The sequence below is a fragment of the Hibiscus syriacus genome, unplaced genomic scaffold (assembly GCF_006381635.1).
Source record: "Hibiscus syriacus cultivar Baekdansim isolate YM2019G1 unplaced genomic scaffold, ASM638163v2 tig00110462_pilon, whole genome shotgun sequence".
In the NCBI taxonomy this organism is placed as follows: Eukaryota; Viridiplantae; Streptophyta; class Magnoliopsida; order Malvales; family Malvaceae; genus Hibiscus; species Hibiscus syriacus.
The window spans coordinates 3177843-3188853 of record NW_024062747.1 but is presented as its reverse complement, the minus strand read 5'-3'; the positions used below and the strand labels follow the sequence as shown (position 1 = coordinate 3188853).

The following is an 11011-nucleotide window of genomic DNA, read 5'->3' as shown; positions in this document are numbered from 1 at the left end:
CGTGGATATCACAAAAATAAAAATCTACTGAAATTTATTCAGTCAAATCATTTTATGAGACATGAATTCCTGTTATTGGGTTCTAAGCATCAAGAAGTAAAACTCAATTCCTGGAAATAATTTACACGTCTAGGAAGGTTAAGGTCATAAGGTGGCGCCTGCAGGAGATTTTGCTGCAATTGCCCCACAGATCTCAACTCAAAACTGTCATTTTCCGAGCGGTTGGCCTCAAACGATAGCAGACATACCGAAATCACAGAACTTGATCAGACAAAAGGTTCCTCAGCTGGAGTAGGTGTTCCTCGTCGGAAATGTTAAGGGAGAGGCGGAGATTTGTTAACAGGAACTCTTGTCCCCAAGTTAAAGGACCCGAAGCATACAAAGCCTTGACTGTCGACTTGTAAGCACGGAGCTCAAGTCCATGGATATCGAAAACTTTATCAGAAACCGAGGACGAGGGTTGGTCCCTTTTGTCGCACGAATAAGGGAATGATGACTCAGCCTCAGAATTATCAGGTGTGTTTTCTAATGTTCTTCGTGAAATTTGGCTGGCATAGTCAGCAACGTGGTTAGAACTACAGCTAGCAACCGAGCATTGGTCACTATCTTCAGCAGACAAAACAGGTCTCCAAGAATCATATGAACAGAAACTAGGTGCGTTTTCCATTCTGTTATTCCTGTTAATTGATCGCTTAATGTCTTTTTCATCAACCCCTACATGTGGGAAAGAAATATCATCTACCTGGTTAAACAGAGGACATGTTCTCCTCAGAGTTTTATCAATCCAGCCTCTAGACCAATGTGGGGATTTCCTTTTCCTGAGGCTTCCTCCGATGATCGGGTTTAATTTGATTCCTTTAGATTGACGGTCGTGGCCTTTACTTGTGGCTCTCATGGACATACACACGGTCAAATTATCAGCCTCATCCTTATGCATCCCCTCTCTGTATCGAGGGGTTTCGCTTAAATGCAATGATGTCCTGAAAAGAAAGCCACCAGAACGGTATGGAAATTTCAGTGTACGATTCCTGGTCAAGTCTTTACACTTAGCAACCTGCAATCACATGAAGTCTGGTTTAGATAAATTGCTAGGTTCAACATATCATTGAGGACTTGTTATAGGTCCTCTCGCAATATCAGACGTACAAACTACAATGGTTATTATAAGAATAGCAGTAAGGATCGAGTTATCCGAGCCAGTTCTCAGAATAAGCCAACCATGCCAGTGACCTCTCACAGGCTAATGATAGCAGATGTTCATGTCACAGGTCACTGAGCAAGAAATATATTAGGAGAAAACCGGTCATTTTTATCTTAGATTGACTCTACTAAACTTGAAGAAAAATATGCCTTTTTGATGCTAAACTCCAAAGATAAAAATCTAGGGGAATTAGGGGAAAAGCAAGATGAAATAAAGACCTTCCCAATCGCCATCCACTTCTTGCCATCCCAAGACTGCCTAATCCTTAAACTCGATGCATGAAATTCCTTAAGTTGGATTGACCCGAACAACTTCACAATGAATCGATGGTTGTTCTTCAACACCTTTGCGACCTTTCCGGCCTTCCAACACCTGATATCAAACACTTCGGCCACATCGCCGACTGCCCAACTCTTCCCATTTACACTTGGAGGTAAGGGTCTAACATCCTTCCTTTGCACCTTCTCCACCACTTGTTTTTCTTTGTGGTCCATAAGAAGTTTGTACCTAACAACATGGTTTTCGCCACTGGCTGAAACGATTTTACCAGTAAACCAAGAGCCACATGGATCATCATCGTCTTCTCTTCTTAAAACCTCCACCATGTTCCCTTTTCTGAAATTCATGATATTCAAACTCCAAAAAATGCTTTAACCCTGGGTAACAAAAGTTTTAAAAAGAAGGGAAAACAAAATTAATACTACTTGATTCTTCAACAATATTCGAAGGTGTTAACACAAGGATCAATGGATACTAGAAGATCTAGGAGTCACTCATGAATAGAGAAATCAAACTGGAAACATAGATATAATCAAATATACATAGATTCATTAAAAAAATTCCTACCCTTGAATATATAAAGTCATTTTTGGGACTTACAAAATAAGATTGATGCTTCAGGAAGGACATTCTTCACAAACTGAGATGAACTAACCCATGAAAACCAGTATTTCTTTACTCAGTTTGGTCAAACAGCAAAGAAGAAGAAGGCTCAAAACCACTCAAAACAACAACCAACCCATGTATCATCCCCAAAAAAAAAAAAGAGAAAGAGGAAACTATATTATATATTCAAAAAAGTACACTACCCAGAGTTTGAATTCGTGTAATTATGAACTACACAAACTATTAAACAAAATTAGACAGATCCCACATAGAGATTACAATCAACGCAGACCTCTTATTTCAATCAAAACAGTTGATCAAATTAGATGATTTCTGACCTGAGATTAAAAGAGAGTAAATGAAAAACGAACAGGACGCAGTTTAGTTGAGATCATGACCGCATATTTACGCAAAATTGGTTCGATTTGCTCTCCGTGGTTTCTTTGTAAGTACTCAACTAAACCTGTTTTTCAAAAATATTTGGTACTAATCCAGTAATTATGGGGGCCATTCGTTTATTCAAAACCTCTACTTACAAATGTTATTGCATTTACCTCCATCAATCTTAAGACACTAACCTTTATTTATTTATTTATTTATTGTGTTGTAAGCGAGAAGCATAAGGATTAAGGAGAATGACGGCTGTTTTTGTATTTGTGTGAATTGGGATTGTGACCTCCAAACCTTATCTTTAAACCCATCTTCATCCACAGCTTATTATTATTATTATGAATGCAATGGCAATGCCGCAAGTCATTTGTCGCTGTCTCCACCTTTTTCAATGCCTTTCGATACATTCCATTTCCTCATTAAATTCTATCAATAAGAAAAACAAATGCTAAATTGTACTGTGAAATCAACAAGGGTTTGTAAAGCTTCAATCTTGTATGTTTATGCATAGCATAGAATGCATATAAAGATCTACTTCCCCCCATGCTCATCTGGTTTTCATGGCAGGAGTTTTCATGTACTTTTCGCTTGAATAGATGATTTTTATTGAAAGGTTATCGATTTGCACAATGGGGATCATTATGGGTCGGGTCAAAAAATTCGATCCAAGTATAACAATTTTTTTACCTGTCATTTGATCTAGATTTTGAAAATTTTATTTGATCCAAAATTCAATCTAATTTTTAATTAAAAATTCACACCCCGCCCAACACAAACATGAACAAATATATACATAATATTTATGTTTTATTAGGTAAAATAAAGACTTAATTGAAGAATATATATAAAGAGAAATATTATAAAAATTATCCCTAAAATATATAAATATTAATTATGCTATTATTTCTTGGTTAGTTCAATTGTTTTTCGTCATAAATTTGAATTCATTTCGACATTACACATAAAAACATTTAACCCATATATAATTAAATCCAAATTTAAAAATTCTATAAATCAAGTCAAACTTGTCAGATTCATATTAAATGTTCATTCTCAAATGCGCTAGCTTTATATATATTGGGAAACCCATTGACAAGAGGACAGCCCCGCCCGGCTGAATTTGGGCCTATGTTTCTATTAACCAGACAACAAAAGCAAGCCCTGATCCAAGGATAGAAGCCGCGACACAACCCAAAAAAATGATTATTTTAACATTTAAAATTACAATTGCAAATAAATTCTTGTATATATTAAAAAAATACAATTCTTGCATCAGTACAACTATAATTGTAATTAGTTATTGTAACACACAAACGAATGGGTTAATAACCAAAATAATTACACTGTAAAATTCAAACTATATTAAATCTGAATTGAAATTACATATATGTGATAGGACTTGAACTTTAGTACCCAATAATGTAGAGTCTCAACCTTTACCAACTCTATAACATTAGACAAAATAGATCACTCTAAGTTCTTGCTTAAGGATTTAGATTTATTTTTAATCTATACTTTCTATCAGATGAAGGGATAAATATTAATAATTTTTCTTATTATCTATTAAATCATATGATATAAAAATAATTTAAGATAGAATTCTTCGAGCTAAATTAATATTACAATAGTCATTTGACATGATCTAAAAGTAGTTATCTATAGAGTGATAAGTTTGAAGCTGTATCGTGAAACGATTAAGCTGAAACGACATTATCAAAGTGATATTTTTCAAAATTTATTGACAGCAATATAATTATATTTGATCAAGTTGGTGCCTTTTTAGGTCTCATTGACTCATTCCATACAAACATGTATATATTGATATTGGAGTGTTACTAATCTTAGATGATTAATCTAAAAATAAACAAATAAGTGAAAGAAAAAGGCGGGAGTGAAAAATGAAAAGCGGGAATATCAGTAATAAACGAAGGGGAGAAACGAAAGTAGAGTAAATTAATTCTGGACCGCTTCCAGCACATGGATGATTAATTTAGAAAAGTTCTTGGCTGGTGGAGGGAAGGAGCGGTTGGTCCAAAATCTATCCCTAATGACTAAGACCAATATTAATAGAGTATTGTTAATTACTTTTCTACACATGCTCCTCCCACAAACCATTGAAATAATAATATTTAGGGTGAAGTATATAAATAGTCTCTCGATTATAAACTGCTATTTTATTGAGTCTCTCGATTATTAAAAGTTATAGAATAATTTTTCAATTATGGGATTCTGTTTTATTAAGTCTCTCGACTTTTAAAAGTTATAAAATGGTCATTCGATGATCATATGTTTAAAACTCGTCATTGATAATCGTCTGAGTTGAACGTTAACATATTGATTGTGATATGATAAAATCATTTTTTTAATAATGTCTACTAGCATTGCCGTTACTTTCAAACATTGGCTCGACGACGTAATGTTTCAAGCATTGATTTGATGATATAATGTAAATAAATAGTCGATCCACAAAATACAACTCAAACGGTTTTGGGATCAAATTTTATCATATCTCAATTAATAGATTAACGTCAAGCGCACACGATCGATATTTTTTAACGAAAAATGACAATTTTAAAACATATGAATAGTCGTATGATCAGTTTTGTAATTTTTAATAGTTGACTGACTCAATAAAACAACATTCTTTAGTTAAAACATCATTTTGTAACATTTAATAATCAATATACTTAACAAAACAATATCTTATAATCAGTTGGTCATTTATGTTCTTTATCCTGATATTTATATAAAAAAATTATTAAATTTAAACAAATACAAAAATATAATTTATAATACTATTATTTCAAATCCAACCGAATAAGTCAATCAGACTAAACTAGGATACAGAATGGTAAACATAGCACAGGCTGGCCTATGCAATGCGTATGATCATAAATTCCCCTACTTATTCCACTGGAGACAAAGAGCATTATGAGATCTAAACCCTACCCATTTTTATTCAATAATTTAATTAGTATTATCACTAATCCCCTCTTTAATTAATAATTAAATGTTTGTGATCCCAAAACTAAACCTATTGCGTCATCTCTAATATTCAATTATTCATTAGAAGTGGGTGAGTTGCATTTTGCATAGACATGTGAAGAACTTTTATAATATATGGTCTTCAATTTCATGGGAAGTCTAAACGGTCGTTGATAAAATAAAAATCGTATTAGAGGGTAGGGGTTATAACTATTATTAGTATTGTTAATTTTGTGATTGTTTACTTACTTCAACGATGCAAATTCACCCCGCTTGCATGCACTTTTGAAAGAGGCAAGTCCATGTGAAATCGGACATTTTTCGATAAGTTAATGCACTTCCCAAGCAAAGTGGAGGCCACATTATTGACCCTAATTTTACCTAAAAATAGTAATTAAATACGTTAATATATAATTTATTATAGTTCTTCTTGTTTTCTTTTAAATTAATTTTTTATGCTGTATGTTTGAATTTGTGTTATTTTTGTTTTGATAAATTTTCCACTTTTATAATAAAAATGTTTGATGTTTCTATTATTACTCTTGTATAATTTTTTTTAACTTAGCTTTTACGTCATATTATTTATATATATCTATTTCACGAATAAATTATGATAAAGTCAGTTTATCAACGTATCATCACTTATTACATGAATATCGATAGTGTTTATATTTCACTATTGATGGTAGTGTTTATTTATATTTATTATTTTATGAGCTGTTTGATTAATTTTGTATCATTTATTTGTGTAGTCTTATTTTATTTTATAATAAATAGTTTGTGCACTCTAATAATTTTATGAAAATGATTAAATAATATAGTTCTAAATTCTTCTCACATTTCCTTTTTATTCAATAAAATTAACTATTATCAAGTTATATTAACATTCTTATCTACAGTTTCAATGGTTGAATTATATTGACGTTCTTATCCAGGGTACAAATCGTAGTCGCTATCTCAATTATTAAAAATAAAGTTATTTGGTTTAACGAATAATTTTCGACAACGCATCAGTTTAACTATTTGGATCAACTGCTATAATAATTAAAATAGAAAGAATAAGCTATATCAAAACTAAAGTATAAGGATTATATATAAGATTTGAACATATTAAAGGAGGCGGACCGATAATTTAACCAATATCTTTTGAAATTTTCATACCAATAGGCCAAGGATGGAAGGAAAACACATAGAAATGACATTGCATGCTGCCTATCGTATTGGAGAAATATGTTGTATAATTAAAATGAGAGTGAAGGACGTAGCAGGAGAAAGCACTGACATATGAACACAGAAGTAGTGGTTCCATGTGCGAGCTTCGGGAGTTTGGTATGGCTTCCATTTCAGAACCCACAATTTCATTTGTTTTTAGTTTTGCAGGGACAAAGACGGGTCATGTGCGCAGGTAAAAGAGTATGAGAAAACGTGCAAAAATGATGGATTTTTCTTGACTGATGACTGGATATTCAAACAAGTGTCGTGAATCATGTTTACATTAGCTTCAATTATGCATGATGGAGACTGGAGCCTGGATTAAAGTGACAGAATTCTCCAGCGTTTCATGTGTGTTCTATGACTTCATTATCTTTCACTTCCTTTCAAAATTGCAATCCCTAAATTCTATGAGCTTGTTGACAGCTGATACACACTTTTTTTTTAACCTATAAATAGGAGTGGATGGTTTTTTATTTTATTTTATTGAATGCAAGATAAACGTAGAGATAGTAAAATTTCCGAATTTATTGAGTTTTAAATAGATTTGATTTATTTAATATTATTGATGAGAATAAATTTATTTGATTGATCATTGATTATTTATCTCTTATGATTTAAATAAAGAGTCACGTTCGGTAAATAATGGTTGTTGATCGATGTTTTTATGTAAAAGAGAGTCGATCATAAAGTAATGAGAAGAATGATAGTGTAAAAATTATAAAATGTTCGTTCCCCCTCTAAGTATTTGTTGAGAAGTATTTATAGTAATATTTAATCGGTAGTGTCAAGTATACGATAATTATGATTATCCATAGATTAATAGATTTGATTATTATATCTTAAATTTTACTCTAATAAATCATGTAGGTCTGTCAAATACCTAATCTATACATTATAATAAATTCAAATACTTCTTTAAAGATTTTGATTGATAGAAAGATTTAGTTGAAGACCTTAATTAATGAAGGTCAGCAACTTCTGTAGGTCATATTAATGGAGGCTTAAAAGTTTTTAGAGGTATAACAAATATAAGAGAGGGGAGTGAGATTTTCAATAAAAGATTTTAAATTAAAGTCGAAAATCTAAAATCAAACCGTGAACAGTTGGGGCATGTGAGATGGGCAGAGTAGTCGAAGATTAGATGGTGGTTCAACTCCAAAACCTCATAGAGGAATAAGAATCCCCCAGCTCTTCATCATTGATTTAGCATTCCCCAAATCCATTTAGCCCAACACCAATTTTCTATCTTATTTTACACATCTGCTGCATATGGGAGTGAGGCATCTCACCCAATAAATTAATGCCCTCTCAACTTCCACTATTCCTTTTATCCAGGTTCCCCACCCTTTCAAAAGTATAGTGGAATCTCATATCTTTAAAACTTTGGATAAAATACACACAAAATAATTTTATAATATTTTCTTTTTCAAAATTACAAAGATAAAATATTCTATTCTCACATGCTCTATTGAACCTGAAAGGGAATTTGGAGTTTCATTGTATGCTAAAGACCAATTCACATGGCAGCTTCACCCTTTTACATGTTATTCCTTTTTACCCTTTTGGAAACCCCACCTCTACCCCCATTGTTCCCATTTGTTCATGCAAGAGAAAATATTATATTCTTTTAAAAGAATGGGTAAACTACCACTGGTCACTTTTATTATTTTTATCTTATTTTGGTCATTAAAATTAAAAGGTCATATTTTGATCTCTCATATTATCAATTTATTACGATTTGATCATCAAATCATAAACTCTTGTTACTTTAATGACATGACCCAATTAGTATAAGTGATTTTTTTTAATATGATCTTTAAACTTTAGAAAAAGTATCAATTAACCAACATAAATCTAATATCCATTTTATAAAAATACCCTCTATTTCTAGTGATTTTTGTCATAATAATTAAAATTTTGATATAAAGTTCAAGAGTTAAATTAAAATTAATAGATGATAACGTGAATAAATTAATATAACTTTTTAAAATTTAGTGATCAAAATAAGATAGACACAAAATAAAAATAACTTCCACGACAGTTTACCCAATAACAATTTGATTCGGTGTTAAAATAACGGTGCAAGTGCAAGTGTGCAACAACGTATCTAATAGATTCCTCGACGGTCTTCATTATTTGGCAGCTGGCCCCGGCCCGTGAACATAGTCGACTAAAAAAATTAAGTTATTGAAGTAATAAGTTTTATTTTAAAATTTAAATTTTATTAGAAATTTTTGATTGAGTTGAATTTATGAAATTAGAATTGAGTTAAGTCATTCAAATTTTTGTTTAAATTTAGTTTATTTTTTATAATATTTTAGTCTTATTTAATTCTAATTTAAATTATTTTATATAATTATATATGATATACACACTGACAGAGCCAATGTATTACAAGGGTGTCATTTGATACCCTACAACTTTTTCGAAAAATATTTTTTTTCATAAATTTAATATAAAAATATTTAAAAATAAAATAAATATATTAAAAAACATGGGTTCCTTTAAACATAAACTGATATCCATTATTCATTTTTATTCACTTTAATTTCTTTTATACAATTTATAATTTTGACACCCTAAAATAAATTTTATACCTCCTCCCCTGAATATACAAATATATATATCATGCATAATATAAGAAATAGATTCAAATTTAAAAAGCAATCAATTAATTATTAAAGAATTTGAGTTGTTTGAGTTTTGTTTTATAATTAAACTCAAAATTATTATTTTTAAGTCAATTCGAATTAAAAAAAATTATAAATCAAAATTTTTAATCAAATTAAATAAAAAGATTTAATTTTTTCAAATTTTTACGTCTTATGTCCTCGCTTATCCACCCGTAGTTACTTGTAGTCATCTTATCCACCCACTTCCATCGTGACACGCTCAGACACAAAACGTTGGCCACGCGTAACATCTAATTCGATCACCCAGGAACGGGGCTGCGAGCACTTGTATACTGTGATGGAAGTAATAATAGTTGTTTGCGCTCGAGACTTCTACTTTGAAGACGGAAAAACGATGGCTTTATTCTCTCTTGTTTGCTTGCATCGCACTACTCACGGACTGCACTGTGTGTATTCATCCCCTCTTTGGTTTCTTCTGCATTGGTAAAAGCCATGGTTTGTTTTCTTCTTTTACTCACGACTGGTGCGACTTTCATCTGGTAATTTAACCTTATCAACGTGTCCTCGTGATTCTCGTTAATGGCTTCATTCTCTTTATGCATCTCACGGCTTTTAATTCATTCATACGCAAACGCTCCAACTAATCATCAAACATTAATGACACCAAACATATATATTTATGGAATCAATTCACGGTCTAACACCCAATTAATGAATCGTTTGAAGCTTAAAATGGCAACAATGAGGACATCTCTCTCCTGGGGTTATAGTCTCATGGGTAGGGTTTAACAATGCTTAGAGTTTAAGTTTTTGTTTCTCTTTTCAGATACTTCCATACAAGGTCACCAAACTATGGATTTTATTATAAATTAGTCCCTTATGCTTTAAAATATTACATATTACTCCCTATTTTGACCTCCATTCTAAATTAATCTCTAAAGTTTTAAATATATTATATCAACCCTCATATTACCAATACCATTTTATTTTTATCTTTTTTTATTAACAAAACAATTTATCTTTAAGGTCTAGAAATTAAGTATGTGACCTTTTAAAATATTCTCAAAATCTTTAAAATAGATTAATCTTTTGAGAAAGTTATGGATTTAATTTTTACATCTTTAAAAATATTAATATTTTTGTAACGAAATATTAATAAAAATCAAAATAAAATAATATTAATAGTTTAAGAATAATATATAATATTTTAAATTTTATGATTAATTTAAAATCAGATTATAGTTAAAAATTAATATAAAATATTTAAAATTTAAAATCAATTTAAAATATATCATAATTTGAAGGATTTTCTACGAAATTAACTATTTTTTACAAATAAAATTATAAATATTTAAAACTAAAATTACAAATATAGTCGATTTCAGCAAAAATAATAAATCTAAAATTTGATGGATGACTATTAAGTTTTGGTCATAGTTCAAAGGCACGAATTTTAAGGGATCTGATGAACGACACGAAAGGAGAAAGCATTGCCCTCGGAGGCTTTCATGCAGCTGCAGGGTCTGTGCATCCATCCCACTTATAACGTAACAAACAAAGTTCCAGAGAATTTATACGAGTAAAATTACAAACTCCTCCAATTTCCCAAATTATAAACGCAAATATATAAAAACATACTTTTTTCTTTATACATTAATATCACTAGACTAATTAAGATTTTACGAATTTGTCATTTCATCAA

At 30.8% G+C, this 11011-nt stretch overlaps 1 protein-coding gene across 2 annotated transcripts; it reads right to left on the bottom strand.

Annotated features, from left to right (window-relative positions):
• Positions 1–8: 8 nt before the first annotated feature.
• LOC120127176 lies at positions 9–2671 on the bottom strand. 2 transcript variants are annotated; one of them, XM_039145162.1, is made up of 3 exons: positions 2379–2671; positions 1420–1857; positions 9–1054 (listed from the first exon to the last, which is right to left on the bottom strand). In XM_039145162.1, the coding sequence occupies exons 2-3, from the start codon at positions 1825–1827 to the stop codon at positions 254–256; spliced, it is 1209 nt and encodes a 402-aa protein (XP_039001093.1). In that variant the 5' UTR covers positions 1828–1857; positions 2379–2671; the 3' UTR covers positions 9–253. The 2 variants fall into 2 exon arrangements, with proteins under 2 accessions (XP_039001093.1, XP_039001092.1); XM_039145161.1 differs by having other exon boundaries at positions 2425–2669.
• Between the last annotated feature and the right edge of the window lie 8340 nt (positions 2672–11011).